We start from the raw sequence: 18,525 nt of genomic DNA on the forward strand, positions 1-18,525 counted from the left end.
ATCCTGTGACAAACGATAGACGAACATGAAAACACCTGTGATCCGATATGATGAAAACACACTTGATACAGGAAATAAAATAAAATCCAAATGGGCACGAGCACACAATAAAGGGTGACAGGCGAGGTATTTTCAATGATACCTGTAACAGGGATCGAAAATGCTCCACCATGAACTGGTCTCCGTTGGAACGTGGTGTCGTGTGCACTCCCGGCGCTGCTGCGGTGCAGGTGGTAACAGGTGGCAGCATGTGCAGTATTTTACTGTATCCATCTCCACGTCAACACTGCGTACCGTGGAATCATAATCTATTCCTTTGTGTTTGGTTATTATTGCCCTTCATGATTTTAACTATGGCTCCCAAGTGGAAAACTGTTGTTAGTGGTGAACCAAATGTAAAATGGTCAAGGAAATTTCCGCCTTTTTTGCATTGGGAGCGGCGGTGATTCCGGTAAAGCACTCCAGTACATGACGCATGAGTTTATAAGTGCGAGGAAATGTGACCCGCCGCGTAAAACAAGGGTTTACTGTTCAAAAACCCACCTCGTATGAGAGCATAATTTGTTAACATCAAAATTTTTATGGAAATGAGGACAATTATTAATTGCAGTTTACTCCATGTATTAAGCAATAGAAATATTTAAACAATTTTTCTTTCTTCATGGTTACAATAGAATTTCATTACAGATCCATCCCAGGCACAGACTGAGCAGATGAAAGCTCTAACAAGTGCAGCCAGCACAAGTGTTAGCTCATGTATTGTAGACTATGCAACAAGAGAATGATGGTGTTTTCAAAGCACAGATACTTTGGGTCTCGCTATTCATACAAGTCGTGTGAGGACACAGGCCTTCTGTTCCATAAAATGTTTCCGGATAGTAGCATTGCTCTCAAAGTTCAGTGTGCTGAAAGTAAGACCGCCTATTTGAATGTGCTTGGCCTTGCACCCCATTTCCAAAGCCTCTTGAAACAGAAAGTAGACAGCAGATATGTCGTCCTATTTAATGAGTTGCTGGATAAAAATCATCAAAAGAAGCAACTGGACTTCCACATAAGACGATGGGAAAATGACAAAGTTACGTCCAGATGTATTGAATTCCAGATTTGTTGGACACTGCACGGCTGAAGACATGCACATTGAATGTCATTCAGTTTTGGAAGGCTTGAATACAAGAAATGTTGGCTTGTGTCAACTGTCGAACTTGGAAACGAAACAAACTATGGCAAGTCACTGTTAGATGTGGGGAGCTGTAACCTGCATATCCTTCATGGTGCATTCCAAACAGGTGTGGTAAGTCTGGTATTGGTATCGACAAGCTATTACGTGACTCTACACATTGTTGCGTGACTTACCTGCTCATAGAAAAAAATTACACAAAGGTCGCAGAGGGTGCCAAAGTCCGTTTGAAGTTTTGCCAAACAAGGTGGCGAAACAACAACCCCTGTGTGTCAAGAGCCATTGAACATGCCAATGTCACTTGTTACATCAAACATTTTGTTTTAAAAGTCCTGAAAAACACCTTTTTGTCATGGGAAAGTACTGGAAATTTGATCTTCCATGGCTGTGTGAACCATGACAGGGCCAGGATCACTGGTTGGACCTTTTTTGTCCCCCGTCGCACAGCGGAGCGAAAGGGGGATTATGGTTTTCCCGTCCGTCCGTCCGTGCGTGCGTGTGTGCGTGGGGGCGTGCGGGCGTGCCTGCGTGCGTGCGTAAGCGAAGGACCGCATTCGAATTTGGTGTGTGGGTGCAACCCACGTCAAAATCCAAGATGGCCGCCGCCATGTATGTCTGATGCCATGTATGTCTGAACCTTGTGAGCTGAATATCTTGAAAAATAAGCGAAGTACCAACTTCTAATCTGGTGTGTGGATGTATCTCGGCATAAGGAAGAACGCTATTGAAAATTGGGTCGCCACGTCAAAATCCAAGATGGCCGCCACCATATATATGTCTGAACCTTGTGAGCGAAATATCTCGAAAAATAAGCGAAGTACCAACTTCTAATTTGGTGTCTGGGTGTATCTCGGCACAAGGAAGAACGCTGTTTAAAATTGGGTCGCCACGTCAAAATCCAAGATGGCCACCGCCATGTATGTCTGAACCTTGTGAGATGAATATCTTGAAAAATAAGCGAAGTACAAACTTCTAATCTGGTGTGTGGGTGTATCTAGGCATAAGGAAGAACGCTATAGAAAATTGGGTCGCCACGTCAAAATCCAAGATGGCCGCCTCCATGTATGTCTGAACCTTGTGAGCGAAATATCATATCATAGCATGTTTTCTGCGTCTTCCACTTTGTCAACTCACATCACTTCCCCGAAGGGGGATCGAGGCATAACGCTTGTTGTTTTTGTTTTGATGTACTAATGCATAGAACATATAGCAATGGGCGTGGGAGACAAGAGGGGCGAAAGAGGGGGCAATAACAGGGACGATATGTGGATCGAGAAAGAGCTGTGGTGGAGTACACGGGATAAACAAGATGGACACTACAGGGACTTTCAGGAAAGCTAACAGGGAATTTGAAGGAGGTGGGTTTTGGGTGGATTAACGGTGGTAGAAAAGATCATGGTTTTGGATGGGGGAAGATAAGAGATGGTGGTGAACAGCTGTTTTGAAGACCTGGAAGGAGGAGTTGGTTTGAAGAGAGTGAGGGAGTTTGGTCCTGAGGCAGGAAAAAAGAGGAATGAATGAGTGAAGGTGAGTGGAGAGTCTTGATTTTGGCAGTTTCACCAGAAGAGGGTTGCTTGCAGATCTTGTGCGACCTATAGGAATATTTGTGGGACAGAGCCCAGAGAGAGAGCTGGGGTGGGCAAGGCTGGAGAGGAGTCAGTAGAAGACAGAAAGACCACCAACCTGCCTGCGGTGAGTGAGTGAAAGGCCCTCGGAATCGGCTTCATTGCAGGAGATTCCAATGTTTCTGAATGCTTTGGTTTCTACAGCATGAAGCCGAGCTAGGTGTGAGGCAGGAGCACCAGCCCAGATAGGAGAGCAGTACTCCATCAAGCTGCGGATGAAAGCTTTGTATGTGGTGAGTGTAGTGAAATTATACTGAAGGTGAACCCGGGAGTGCTCGCTTATCCCACTAAAGGGGCGTCTATAAGACCCGGGACAACCGCGGCGCAAGGACACTCCAGCGACACTTACTGTGACATATAGTCCTGTAGTTTGAATGGTATGTACGCACCTATATGCTGGACTTGCTTGCTTTGCCTATTGATATCGGTCATTGCCCTTGTAATACTCCGATTCTGATGTCTATTGCATGAATGTATTTTACAGGATGTTACCACAGATCTAAATGATATTAAACCTACCCAAGGTACAAGTCGTGTCTGTGGTTGATTTTCACGACATTTAATATCATTTATATCTACAAAATGGCTGAACCCAAGATGATCATGGTACCGATTCTCGACGCCGACGCACAAGCCGAGGAGTCGGGGTCGGAGTTCACCCACTGGCTCAAAACGCTGGAGAATTATTTCGCAGCATATGAAACAGAGCCCACCGCCGCGGCTAAGCTGTCCGTGTTACAGTCGAAAGTCCACCACCGCGTTTACCGGTGCATTGCTCGATTTGAGACGTACGCTACAGCTCTGGCCGAGCTAAAGCGAATATACATAAAGAAACGGAGCGCCGTGTACGGCCGGCACCAGCTCTCTCAGCGGCGACAACAACCATCGGAATCGATCGATCGCTACGCACAGGAGCTGCGACACCTTGCGGACAGCGCTCAGGAGGTACGGACACACGAGCAAGTCCAGGATGACCTTCTCCGAGATTCTTTCGTCTCTGGAATCAGCTCTGGAGCCTTGAGGCTCCGACTCCTGGAGACCGCGGAGCTGACGTTCACGGAGGCACTACGGCTGGCTCACGTCTTTACGGATGCCCGTGAACAATCTACCGCTTATGACCACCCACGAGTCGTGGCGAGGACTTCTCAACTCGCGCGACCGGAGAGGGTTACCGCCGAGGATATGGGGGAGGACTCGACCACGGCCGAGTCTCTGGGTGCTCCTGAAGCGGACTCGGCTTCTGGCCTGACTGCTGCTACCGCTGCCCGGCCACGGCCTGAACGGTACGCGAAGTGTTATTTCTGTGGCAATCGGCAGCACCCTAGATCAGAAAGCCCGGCTCGGGAGGCAATATGCCATCTGTGCTCCACCAAGGGCCATTTCGCGAAGGTCTGCAAAAAGTCCGCGCGAGGTACGCGAGCCCGCGCGGCCTTGAATGGGCTTATCGCTGAGCCAACGGACTGCGCACCGAGCGGAGCGCCCCGCCCGGCCTTGATGAGAGTATCCCCTCCTCGTGGGCCCCTGGCTGCACGCTCGTCCTTGGTGGGGGACATCGGGCCGCCTAAACAACTGGCGCGACCACGACCGGCCGCGGAGCGATCGGCCTTGGCTGGCGTCCGGACGCCCACCTCAAACAAGCAACAGGGTACTGCTTTGCAAACTCCTCTGGATTCGCAGCGAGCGCTGCACGGGACTCGAGCGCCCTCTGACGGCGGCTCCTACGAATTACCCGCCCTTGCTCCAGCACAGCCGACTATGCGCTTGTCACGAGGATCCTCCACGGGCTGCCCGAACGACCGGCAAACTGCAGCCGGCGTGGGAACGTCCTCAGACAGTGGTTTTTACGATTTACATGCTCCTGCTCCAGTGCGGCCAACTATGCCCTTGACACGGGGGTCCTCCCCGGGCTGCCTGAACGACCGGAAAACTGCAGCCGGTGTGGGATCCACTCGTGAGGTGCAATCTTCTCGCCCGGACGGCACAATACCTGCCGGGTCTTCCGGCCTTGCGCAGGCCATCATTCCGCTCAAGGTCGAGGGCGTTTTTGCGCGAGCCTTAATCGACATGGGGTCTACGGATAGTTTTATCGATCAACGACTAGTGCATCAACCTGGGTGGCTGGTTCTCGGGACTACAAGATGGATCTTCATGGCCTCCCAAGGACTTCGGCTGAGCACAAAAGGGGCATGTTGATTAAAATTTGTGATAAATGGACGCACTTTCCCAGACGTGTATCTCATGGTATTACCTGCGTTATGTGCCGACGTTCTGTTAGGACACGATTTCCTTAAGTGACATGGATGTTTGGAAATGGACTTCGGTGGGCCGGACACGCTTGCTGTGTGCGCCCTCGCTCAGATGGACGTGGAGCCTTTCTCGCTGTTCCCCAACCTCACCACTGATTGTACCCCTGTAGCCGTAAAATTGCGGCGCTACTCTCGTGCAGACGCGCAATTCATTGCGGAAGAAACGGCCCAGCTCTTAAAGGACGGTATTATAGAACCCAGTCGGTCGCCGTGGCGGGCCCAAGTCTTAGTAGTGCGAAGTGAGGCCCATCGCCGGCGCATGGTAATCGACTACTCACAGACGATTAATCGTTTTACACAGCTGGATGCCTACCCCTTACCGGGGATGGATGCACTGGTACGCCAGGTGGCCCTGTACTCCGTTTACAGCACTCTCGATCTGCGTAGTGCGTATCATCAGGTCCCCATCTCTAGGGCTGATCGCGTCTATACAGCCTTTGAATCGGGTCAACGGTTGTACCAGTTCACTCGACTCCCTTTTGGGGTAACTAACGGGGTCGCTTGTTTTCAGAGGGCTATGGATGACCTCGTTACGAAGGAGAACTTGACCGATGTCTTTGTCTATCTGGACAATCTTACGGTTTGTGGGTATGACCAGGGGCATCACGACGCTAATCTGAAGCGCTTCCTCGAGGTCACGCAAAAATATCGCCTAACCATGAATGAGGCTAAGTGTCGTTACTCTCTACGCACGGTAGATCTTCTGGGGTACACCGTGACCCATGGCTCTGTCTCTCCGGATAAGGAGCGTCTGCGACCTTTGCTCGATATGGCTCCGCCTAGCGATCGGGCTTCACTGAAACGCGCTCTTGGGCTGTTCGTCCACTATTCAAAGTGGGTGCAAAATTTCTCCGCGAAGCTCCGCCCCCTCATGGCCTGCGACATGTTCCCCATGGGCCCGGCCGACATCGCTGGCGCCGCTGTAGCGACAATTGACGAGAGTGCATCTTTCGTCTTGGAAAGTGATGCCTCGGATCATGCGATAGCGACGACTCTCTCCCAAGGGGGACGCCCTGTGGCTTTCTTTTCGCGGACTCTCACCTCCGCTGAGCGGAGGCATTCATCTGTCGAAAAGGAAGCGTACGCGATCGTCGAATCGATTCGGCGATGGCGGCCGTACCTGCTCGGGCGGTGTTTCCAAATCGTCATGGACCAACAAAGCGTTGCATTCATGTACGACACCTTGCATGCTCAACGCATTAAGAATGAGAAAATCACTCGCTGGCGTATCGAACTCGCCGACTTCTGCTACACCATCAAATACCGCCCGGGGAAGGATAACCTGGTCGCCGACGCCTTATCGAGGCTGGCCACTTGCGCGGGGGTTGTCACTTTGGAGGGGCTGCACGCTTTGCACGGCACTATGTGTCATCCCGGGGTAGCGCGTTTCGCGCATTTTGTGCGCAGTGGTAATCTGCCGTACTCGATTGAGGACATCCGCCGGATCTGCCGTGATTGCACTATCTGTGCGGAGCTCAAACCGCGTTTTTACAACCCTCCTATGGGGACGCTGGTTAGGGCTACTAGACCGTGGGAGCGATTGGCGATGGACTTCAAAGGGCTGCTGCCGGTGTCGAGTAACTCTCGTTATCTGCTCACTATCGTTGATGAGTATTCGCGATTCCCCTTTGCTTATACGTGTGGGGATATGTCGGCTGCCACGGTTATACGGTGCCTGCAGAATTTGTTTTCTATGTTTGGGTATCCGGCCTACATGCATACCGATCGGGGTGCGGTGTTCCTGTCTCAGGAGGTGAGGGGCTACTTGCTCCAAAATAATGTCGCTTCGAGCTACACCACCCCGTACCGGCCCCAGGCGAATGGGCAGATCGAACGCTTTAATGGGATTATATGGAGGGCCGTCATGCTAAGCCTCAGGACCCTCGGCCGGGGCCTCGATAAATGGGTGTGGTCGCTACCTGCGGCTCTAAACTCGATCCGGGCTCTCCTATGTACCGCCACCAACCAGACTCCTCACGAAAGACTGTTCCACCACCCTAGAAGCTCGGGTAGTATCCAATCTTTACCCAGCTGGCTCGCTGAGCCGGGGCCGGCCTATCTCAAACGAGCGGTTCGCGCTAGCAAGTACTACCCCCTTGTTGATAAGGTGCGGGTACTCCAGGCTAATCCCGAGCATGCTCGTGTGATAACGGCAGACGGACGCGAGTCTACTGTCTCAGTACACCATCTCGCCCCTTGTGGGGTCGACGACAGGGATATCGACGAACCAATCTACGAGTCTATGGACTCTACCGAAGCTTCCTCTATGGAACTACTGCCGTCACTTCCGTCGTCGCTTACTCCCTTGCCTGATGGCTCTGGGGTTCCCCTTCCGACACCCACCTCCGGCAGCTATTCCGACACGGGGGACTCCGGGCTTGGGGACGCCGTACCCGGTAGTCTCCGGACACGAACTGGCAGGGTAGTTCGCCGCCCCGACCGCTACGGGTGGACCGACTGACGTGGATTGACGTACCCCATTCGATTATTGCTGACGCTTGCTTGCGACCTGCCTAGCGGCAGTATAGTTTTAACGGCGGGGAGAATGTAGTGAAATTATACTGAAGGTGAACCCGGGAGTGCTCGCTTATTCCACTAAAGGGGCGTCTATAAGACCCGGGACAACCGCGGCGCAAGGACACTCCAGCAACACTTACTGTGACATATAGTCCTGTAGTTTGAATGGTATGTACGCACCTATATGCCGGACTTGCTTGCTTTGCCTATTTTTGCCTTTGCTTTGCATATTGATATCGGTCATTGCCCTTGTAATACTCCGATTCTGATGTCTATTGCATGAATGTATTTTACAGGATGTTACCACAGATCTAAATGATATTAAACCTACCCAAGGTACAAGTCGTGTCTGTGGTTGATTTTCACGACAGTGAGGAGCTCAGGTGTGCCAAGAAAATGGATGCCCGTAGGATGCCCAGTCGTGACTGGCTTTGGAGGCCAGCTTGGAAATGTGGTTTCCCAGGAAAGATCATGGCAGATAGTGAGACCCAAAAGCTTGAGTGGCAGAATTTATTTGAGAGGTTTGTTGAGAAAGTAGAGGGGAGGGTTTTCTCTGCTGGGTGTACCCCACGCCTCCATGGGTGCTGTCTCTCACACTACGATGGTTACTTCACATTCCGCAGGAGAAATCTGCTCCTCAACCCTTTCTAAGGTAACATGTAAATGAACCAGGCATCCTCAACACATCCTCAACTTGTAAACGAACCAGGCAAACCTCATTAAAGCTCAAATGTCCACGAGGGACTTCAAGAACGGAGCAGAGCAGAACAGACCAACACAGGCAGACCGTGCGGAGACTTCAGCCCAGTGAAATGTCCTTGACAAAAGAGCACAGCTCCAGTACCAACAGAGGTAAACCAGGCAAAATAGAGATTTACACCATAACACCCCTCCAATGAAAGAGAGAATGTAGAGAAAAATAAGAGAAGAGAAGAAAAAAGAAAAGAAAAAGAAAGCAAAAGAGACGAAACCCTGGAAGGGGGGGGGGGGGGGGGTGGGGGGGGGGGTGGGAAGAGGAAATGAAATTTGTGTCACACGCTGAGCGACATCATATCGATCCTTTTGATGGTCGCTTCATCTCACCTTGTCTGACCCTTGCTGGCTTGACAGGTAGGACATATCATGTGACATCCTTATTCCAACTAATCGAACCTGTTGACAGCACACAACACTGCCTTGCAATGGTGGGTGAGGTCAGGGGAAGATACCACAAAGAGGGTCAATGATAACGTGGCCAAAAAGCAGGCCAATCTTCAACGAAATGTGAAGTCCTTGTTACAGGTTAAAAAAAACCAATCTATCCTATGCCAGCACATGGTCCAGCCTCGGGGCTTACACTTTACTAACTTCCCTGTACCCCACATGTACCTTCATTTCAGGTTTGGCTGTACCTTCATTCCAGGTTTGGTTGTACCTTCATTCCAGGTTTGGTAATACCTTCATTCCTTCAGTACCGTACCTTAATTCCAGGTTTGGTCATTAGTGTTTTATTTCAGCCACCCACCTGGGCCAAGTTTCATTTGGCTGACTCGCCTCAGCAGAGGCTTTTGGTAAGCTACCCATCATCACCTGGACAACATACCCCGAGTTACTTAACATCATTTTAAAAGAGGTTGTGCTTTCTTCCTTGACCGCTTATATTGCCAACAGTACCAGTTTAGCATAATCCTCCTCAGAATCTTGCATACTGGAGTATCCTTCACTCACTATACCTTTGATTTCTATACACCTGTCATGTGATATTTCATTCCCACAAGCCTTAGTATTCACCACACATTCACCACGCTGCAATACCGCTGCCTATACTTTTATAGTTCTGCAGGTATGGCACTTTCGGATTGCTTGCTTGACAACCGATCATAATGTACTCCATCACACACGGCTGTACTATTTATGATTTCATTTTTAATCACGTGTGATTGTGTCACATGTTATGTGCAATTTGCACCCAGTGTGTCCTCTGTTCTCATAATCATTTCCAGTTCCGCATATCTATTGCCGGCCTTCATAATGGCTCCAGCTTCATCCCCACAGAGTCCATCAGCATATTTATTCGGCAAGTATGTTGATCTGTTCGTTTATTTGTCTGTCTGTTTGTCTGTCTGTTTGTCTGTCTGTCTGTTTGTCTGTCTGTCTGTCTGTCTGTTTGCAGCACTACGTCTACACCGTTGCACGTAGAATTGCCAAACTCTGCACACACACGTATTTGTCTTGCCCTCTAATATACTGTGCCCAAATGATGACGTCATCGGTCACGTGGTTTGGCCGCCATCTTGGAAAAACCGAAAAACGTTGCACCTCCATATCTCCGAAAGTGCTGAAAAGAAAAAATTGAGACATGGCTCATTGTAAAGAACTCTCGATGGGGAATAAAATATGTTAATGATGACGTCATTGGTCACGTGGTTCGGCCGCCATCTTGGAAAAACCGGAAAACTTTACACTGTAGGAGCTATGCTCCAACGTAAATCGGAAGAATGGACGCGACAAAAAGCTGGAATTCGTCCGAGTTTCTTTATTGTCTCAAATCAACTCGGGTACTCTGAAAAGCCCGTTTATCGGGCAGCAATATATATACACATTATCCCGGAGCGTTTGCCCGGGAAAGGCGAGAGGGGGCGTCCTGGACGAGGCCTGGCAATTCGAGAGCGGGCATGCCCGGGCGTCCTGGGCGAGCCCGGCATGGTGATCGCTCCGCGTCCTTGGTAGGTGCAAGGCGATTGTGTATACTCAGCGGTAGCCGCTACACACGTCCCCCCAGAATCGACTTGCACCGGCAGGGTCAATTTAAGGGGGGGTCCTGATGACCCGGCCGAAGCGACCCCTGGCGGGTCGTGGGGGGGGGGGGGTCTGGTGTGGTGGTGGGCGGTCGAGTGGGGGGCACCGTGGATGGGGGGCGGCCTTGCCGCGGAAGGGCCAACCGTGGCGGTTAGTCGATGTCCACGTGCGCCGGCTTGAGGCGGTCCACCGCAATCCGGTCCGACCTGCCGCCGATGTCGATGACGAACGACTTGTCGTCCCGTCGCAGGACCCGGAAGGGCCCGTCGTACGGCGGCCGGAGTGGCCCCCGATGTGCGTCATGACGCACAAAAACGTACTCCGCTGTGCGAAGCGCTGGGGGGACGTAGGACTGGGGGTCACCGTGGTGGGACGTTGGCACGGGGGCAAACGGTCGGGCGGTCTCCTGGAGGTCCGAGCGCTGGTGAGCTGTGGACCAGGGACTGGTAGCGTCGGGCACGAATTCGCCCAGGATGCGTAGCGCCTGGCCGTAGACAAGCTCGGCGGTGGACGCCCGGAGGTCCTCCTTGGGGGCCGTGCGGAGGCCCAAAAGGACCCACGGCAGCCGGTGGGCCCAACCGCCGTCCTGAAGGCCGGCCATGAGCGCGGCCTTCATGGAGCGGTGGAATCGCTCGCACAACCCGTTGGCTTGGGGGTGGTAGGCCGTAGTACGGTGGAGCTTGACCCCCAGGTTGCAGGCGACCGCACCCCACAGCTCGGAGGTGAACTGCGGTCTGCGGTCCGACGAGATGTCCGCCGGTGCGCCGAAGCGGGCGACCCAGGTGGCGATGAAAGCCTGCACCACGTCGGCAGTGGTGGTGGAGACGAGGGGAACGGCCTCCGGCCACCTGGTGGTCCTGTCCACCATGGTGAGCAGGTGTGTGAAACCCCGTGATGGGGGGAGGGGGCCCACCAGGTCCACGTTGACATGGTCGAAACGTCGTTCGGGCACGGTGAAAGGTGCCAGCGGGGCCTGGGTGTGTGTTGGTGGACGTTGGCCTGTTGGCAGGCTGTGCAGGTGCTGGTCCAATCGCGGACGTCCCGTCGAAGGCCGTGCCAGACGAATCGCGCCGACACCAGCTTCTGGGAAGCTTTCCGGCCCGGGTGGGAAAGGCCGTGGAGGGAGGCGAAGATGCGGCGTTGCCAGGTAACGGGCACGATGGGGCGAGGCTGGCCTTGGGAGACGTCGCAGAGCAGGACAGTGTCCGCGAAGGGGATGTCGGCCAGGCGGAGGCCCGTGTCTGCCGCCCGGAGGGCTTGCACCGTGGTGTCGGTGGTTTGGTCCGCCACCATAAGCGCGAAGTCCACGCCGAGGTGGACCGCGTTCGCGCTGGCCCGAGAAAGACAGTCGGCCACGGCGTTGTCTTTGCCGGCGACGTGCCGGATGTCCGTGGTAAACTCCGACACGGCGGAGAGGTGGCGCTGTTGGCGGGCCGACCACGGCTCCGTGACCTTGGCCATTGCGTAAACCAACGGCTTGTGGTCGACGAACGCCGTGAAGGGTCGGCCCTCCAGGAGGTGGTGGAAATGGCGAACGGCCAGGTGGAGACCGAGGAGCTCACGGTCAAACGTGCTATATTTGAGCTCGTTCGGCCGGAGTTGCCGGCTGAAAAAAACGAGTGGCTGCCAAACCCCGTTCACCCATTGCTCATGTACGGCGCCCACCGCGTAGTCGGAGGCATCCGTGGTGAGGGCGATGGGAGCGTTGAGCACCGGGTGAGCGAGCAGTGTTGCGTCGGCGAGGGCCCGCTTTGAGCTTTTAAAGGCCGCGTCCATTGCTGCGGACCAGACGACGTCGTGCTGTGCCGGCTTGCCCCGGAGGGCTTCGTAGAGGACCCGCATGAGTTGAGCAGTGCGGGGCACGAAGCGGTGATAGAAATTCACCATTCCCAGGAATTCCTGCAGGGCCTTTATGGAGCGGGGACGCGGAAACGTGGTGATGGCCTCGACCTTGGTTGGCAGCGGCACGGCCCCGTTCTTGGTGATGTGGTGGCCCAAAAAATCAACGGCCGTCGTGCCGAAGTGGCATTTGGCCGGGTTGACGATGAGGCCGTGCTCGCTGAGGCGCCCGAACAGTGTTCGGAGGTGGAGGAGGTGCTCGGCCCGGGACGTGCTGGCGACGAGGATGTCGTCCAGGTAAACGAAGAGGAACGGCAGGTCGCGCAGCACGCCGTCCATCAAGCGCTGGAACGCCTGAGCCGCGTTCTTGAGGCCAAACGGCATTCGCAGGAATTCGAATAAGCCGAACGGCGTGATGACGGCCGTTTTTGGGACGTCGGCCGCCCTGACAGGTGCCTGGTGGTATCCCCGTATTAAATCGATCTTTGATAAAATGACCCGTCCTGCCAAACGGGCGGAGAAGTCTTGGATGTGCGGGATCGGATACCTGTCGGGGGTGGTAGCGTCGTTAAGGCGGCGGTAGTCGCCACATGGGCGCCAGCCACCCCCTGGTTTTGGGACGATGTGTAGTGGCGAAGCCCACGCGCTATCGGAGCGCCGCACGATGCCGAGGTGTTCCAAAGCGTCGAACTCGGCTCCGGCCATGGCGAGCTTGGCTGGGTCGAGGCGGCGGGCTCTGGCGTAGACCGGCGGGCCCGTGGTTGGTATGTGGTGCTCGATCCCATGTCGTACTGCGACGGCCGAAAACGTCGGCCGCGTGAGGGCCGGGAACTCCGTGAGCAGGCGAGCAAACTCGTTCGCCGCCGGGAGGGCGCATGCCAGCTCGGTCGGAGCGGAGCTGCTCAATGTGCATACCAGGGAGCTGAAGGTCTCGGCATTGATGAGGCGACGCCGTTGGACGTCCACCAGCAGTCCGTGTGCGCAGAGGAAGTCGGCGCCTAGCAGAGCCATGGGCACGCTTGCGGTTACAAAAGTCCAATTAAAGCGTTGGCCGCCGAAGCAGAGGGTGACGTTGCGCGGGCCGAAGGTGCGGATGGCCGATCCGTTGGCCGCAACCAAGGAGGGGCCGCAAACCGCGGACTGCCTATCCTGATTGGAGGCGGGTATGACGCTCAGTTGGGCGACGGTGTCACACAGGAAGCGCTGTCCGGACGCTTTGTCCCTGATGAAAAGTAAGTTGCCCGTGTGGCCGGCGCTCATGGCTGGTAATGAACGCCGGCCCGGCCGTTTCCCGGCTTGCCGAAGGTGCACGGGGGTTGGCATGTCCGGGCCTTCTGTCCGAACCTGGCATGATAATAACACCACGCCTGGTCAGGTGGAGGCCCCGGTCGTCGTGCTGGAGGTGGTCGGCGCGGCGTAGCGGCCGCCAATTGCGTCGGCAGTTCGGTCGTCGACCGTGCCGGGTGCTCGGGCACCATGGGCGTTGCTTCGGACGGCGGTGGGCTCCAGGTCGCTGCTCCAATGCGTTGGCCTGCCGCGGAGATCTTGTCGGCTTCCCTGGCGAGGGCGCGGGGATCCGTGATCGTCGTGCTTGCCAGGGCGAGGCGTACCTGGCTGGGCAGCTGACGGAGGAAAAGCTCCCGGAACAGGAATGCCGGAGAGTGCTCGCCGAGCAGCGAAAGCATGTAGTCCATTCGCTCGGACGGGCGCGTGTCGCCGAGCTCGGGCAGGTCGAGCAGGCGCCGTGCGCGTTCCGCCGATGAGGGGGCGAAAGCGTCGAGAAGGAGCTTTTTAATCGCGTCGTATTTGTCAGCGGCTGGCGGGCTCTCGAGGAGGCTCAGGGCGCGGGCCACGGTAGCGGAGCCGAACGCTGCTACCACATGGTGGAAGCGGGTGTCGTCGGCCGTGATGCCTCGCAGGGCGAACAGGGAGTCCGCCTGGGTGAACCAAACCGCCGCGTGAGCCTCCCAGAAGGTAGGCAGTTTGAGGGTAACTGCCGTGTCCATGTCGGGTCACCAATGTAGGAGCTATGCTCCAATGTAAATCGGAAGAATGGACGCGACAAAAAGCTGGAATTCGTCCGAGTTTCTTTATTGTCTCAAATCAACTCGGGTACTCTGAAAAGCCCGTTTATCGGGCAGCAATATATATAGACATTATCCCGGAGCGTTTGCCCGGGAAAGGCGAGAGGGGGCATGCCCGGGCGTCCCGGACGAGGCCTGGCAAGTCGAGAGCGGGCATGCCCGGACGCGCCCGGGCGTCCCGGTTGAGGCCTGGCAAGTCGAGAGCGGGCATGCCTGGGCGTCCTGGGCGAGCCCGGCATGGTGATCGCTCCGCGTCCTCGGTATGTGCAAGGCGATTGTGTATACCCAGCGGTAGCCGCTACAACACCTCCATATCTCCGAAAGTCCTGAATAGAAAAAATTGAGACATGGCTCATTGTAAAGAACTCTCCATGGGGAATAAAATATGTTAATGATGACGTCATCAGTCACGTGGTTCGGCCGCCATATTTGTCCTAAATGGCCGATAAAAAAGTACATTCCGGCAAGTCCTCGGTCTCTGACCGATTTTTCATTTTTCTGTTGAAGGGTTTTTCCCAATTGTGTTAAACTTCTCGTTCTTATCTCCATCATGAATTATTCAAGGCTCTGAGTTCACACAAGCGAATTCGCTTCTGCAGTAAAGTGGTATGTGCCAATTGATGTGGGTTTTCATTGCCATTTGCAACACAACTGGAAAACCTAAAGAAAAACCCTGGGCCTATTTGTATGGGCAGTTTGTATTTAGTGAGCGAGGTCAACAAAGAGGATGTAATTAGAGTTTTTGAATTCAAATCAGTGTCTCTTCAAATTGGCAAAGAGTCCACTTATTATTTCCAACTTGTGTGTGCGAGTGGAATGAGAAGCACTCGGTACTTGAACTGGTCTCTGCTTTTGATTCATTTACTTTACATTTACTGATGAAATGTCTTGGGTCATTTGGCTTTGTGACTTCAGCTTCGCGTGAGCCTGGAAGAGTCCATTCGACAGCTGCGTTACCAGAGAGCGAGCCAAAGTGGCCAAAAGCTTCACCCATCTCCTCTCTCCAGCGTTGAATTTGAAAAGCCTGCGAAAGGTCTGTTGCTGTTATTATGCGTCAATTACGAATTACATCATTACCTGGGGTCCTGGCATGGTTCAAAGGGTCAACTTGACGCACCATAGTCCCAATGGTGTAAAAGATCTTTCTGTGATTCATTAACAAGGATTATCCGAGTGATGTTACCTTTGCACTTGTGGTAATGCTTGTTTCACGCAAGTTGGAGCAGGCACCATGGGCGTGCTAATAACAGACAGCACCATCCCGTTTGCACAAATAAACTATTTAATCCAACGACTCGAGACATATTTACAAACGCCATTCTGTGATGCATCCAAAGTAATAAGTTGTCAGTGTTGACTTATCTATCTATAATTCCAGTAATCTCTGTACGTTTGTACGTCTGTACGTCTGTACGTTTGTCTGTGACCGCTGTTTCTCGACAACTACCGGTCCGATATACTTGAAACTTGCCAGGTATATTGCTGGGGACCCGAGGATGTGCCTTTTCAAGGTTTGAAATTAATCGGACAAGTACTTACCGAGCTATGGCGATTTAGCCGTTCGCCGTTCGCTTTGCCGTTGCGAATGGACCAAACCATTCATGTAAATAGAGGGGGGGGGGGGGGGGGTTCTGTGGTCGTTCGCTTTGGCTTTGCGAATGGACCAAACCATTCATGTAAATAGAGGGGGGGGGGTTCTGTGGTCGTTCGCTTTGGCTTTGCGAATGGACCAAACCATTCATGTAAATAGAGGGGGGGGGGGGTTCTGTGGTCGTTGCGAATGGACCAAACCATTCACATCGAATCATCGAATCACATCGAATGGACCAAACCGTTCGCTTTGGACCAAACCATTGCATGTAAATAGAGGGGGGGGTTCTGTGGTCGTTGCGAATGGACCAAACCATTTCATGTAAATAGAGGGGGGGGGGGGATATAATTTTAGATATATATATAGTACGGGCATTGGCAAGGAACGGGCACCCACGTACGGGCAATGCCCTAGTATTACAAAAGCTACTTACAATGTACACAATGTACACTTACAATGTACACAGGCATGCATGGATTATGTATCGTCTCTCCGAGGTATTTAAAGAGTCAACATAAAGATAACGGAGCTCACTTCGCGTCGAAGGGTGACCCAAAGCGTCGAAGGGTGACCCAAAGCGTCGAAGGGTGACCCAAAGCGTCGAAAGGTGACCCAAAGCGTCGAAGGGTGACCCAAAGCGTCGAAGGGTGACCCAAAGCGTCGAAGGGCGACCCAAAGCGTCGAAGGGTGACCCAAAGCATCGAAGGGTGACCCAAAGCGTCGAAGGGTGACCCAAAGCGTCGAAGGGTGACCCAAAGTCAACCAGAGGAATATGGACATAAAGACACGGGTGAACAATTTCACAGAGAATTACATTGGGAGTTCCTTTCTGTTTTTAACTTGCCCCTCCCCCACCCCCCCCCCCCCCCAAGACGAAAGGGGATCGATGAGGTTAAAAAAAACGCATACCTTGGGTTAGCATAAGAGAGAGAGAGAGGCACAGCTCATAGTTCTTTGGCCAAATGTAGTGGTGTTCTAATTCCCAGTGCCAAACTCTGAGCGCGCACACACACACACACACACACACACACACACACACACACACACACACATACACACACACACACACACACACACACACACACACACACACACACACACTGTGATGCCATGTTATAAGAGCCATGCTATATGGAGGCCAGGCCCCCATACCATGAGGCTCTGAGTCAACTGTGTTCTCATCCCAGTCCGGCCTATGCACAACACAACCCTGGCTTTGGCATCAATTTGGATGGTTGAACTCTGCTCACATCTAAAATGTACCCAGCACCATCTATGGTTTTTACCTTTGAACCCATGGGATGCTTACCGAAATATTAACTCCATTAATATAAGTAATCCTCATCCCTTCTCATCACATGCCCATACCATTTCAATCTATTTCCCTGTACCTTCTTAGATCCTTAAACCACCTCACAGTTCCTCTGATGTATTCGTTCCTCACATGATCTCCTCACATTACACCACACAACCATCTCAGCATCCTCATCTCACATCTAATCTTTGCTCGGACCTTCTTATCATCGGCCATGTCTCCGTGCCGTAAAACAGCTACGGCCTCACTACCGTTCTGTCCACCTTCCCCTCAGTCTCCGGTATGTTTCTATCACAAGCACTCCTGAAACCTGCTTCCAGTTTCTCCATGCTGCCTGTATCCCGATGCACATCTCTCCATCTAGCTCGCCATCCTGCTGCACAACTGACACTGGCACTTAAATTTCTGCACCTCCTCGATCTTTTTTCCCATTGCGACACCACACCTTTTCCCTCTACCTCATAACTACTCATTGTGTTTCTCTTCACTACTCCCTCTTACCTCTTCACTACTCACTATTGATAAACTTCATAATATCGTCAAAAGCCCTTTTCCACTGTCTTCAATCTTTCACTGCCCAAGCAATTTGATGCTACCTTTCAGGCTAAGGTAGCACTTATTAGTCCCCTACCGGTGTACACCGGAGGGGACTATAGGTTTGCACGCCACCCGTCAGTCCGTCAGTCCGTCAGTCCGTCAGTCCGTCAGTCCGTCACGCAAAGAACAGTTTTCCGGACTTTTTTCTAAACGCTTAATGCTAATGATTTCAAACTTGGCACATGGTTTCCTCATGATAAGTTACAGATCAAGTTCGAACTTCACGACGTTTCGATCATTTTTGACAAAGTTATGGCACTTTGAACTTTGGTAATTCTGATAATTCTGATGATCCTTAAACTCAGTGCCATTTAAAGTTTTAATTTCCTTTAAAAAACATTTTCTCTGCAATAATAGGACCGATTGAGATAAAGTTTTCACCATATGATGGACTCGGTCTGTAGAATATTTTAATGGTAATTATGACGTCACAGGTCACGTGGTTCGGTCGCCATATTGTTTTTCGTGAAAACACGAAAACCCCTTTTTCTCTGCAACGGCTGAACAGATCGAGGACAAACTTTACAGGCAGAATCGCATACCCATGACGAACAAAAAAGTTACCGAGCATGACGTCACGCGTCACATGGTTTCAGAGTTATGACGTTTTTAAGCATGAACGTTTAAAACCGAGCTCCTCCCTCATTTTTGATCCAATCGAGGGGAAACTTCACAGATCTGTTCAGCATGTCAGTC

At 52.7% G+C, this 18,525-nt stretch overlaps 1 protein-coding gene across 1 annotated transcript in view; it reads left to right on the forward strand.

The window, feature by feature from the left end:
- Window positions 1-784: 784 nt before the first annotated feature.
- Window positions 785-18,525, forward strand: part of LOC137428136 (uncharacterized) — a 95,456-nt gene continuing 77,715 nt past the window's right edge. Inside the window, exons 1-3 of the mRNA XM_078777469.1 lie at window positions 785-911; window positions 3,602-3,882; window positions 9,578-9,685. Coding sequence (XP_078633595.1) covers window positions 785-911; window positions 3,602-3,882; window positions 9,578-9,685 — 516 coding nt within the window. The remainder of the gene's footprint in view (window positions 912-3,601; window positions 3,883-9,577; window positions 9,686-18,525) is intronic.

Source organism: Myxine glutinosa, chromosome 5, assembly GCF_964187855.1.
Source record: "Myxine glutinosa chromosome 5, kmMyxGlut1.1, whole genome shotgun sequence".
NCBI lineage: Eukaryota > Metazoa > Chordata > Myxini > Myxiniformes > Myxinidae > Myxine > Myxine glutinosa.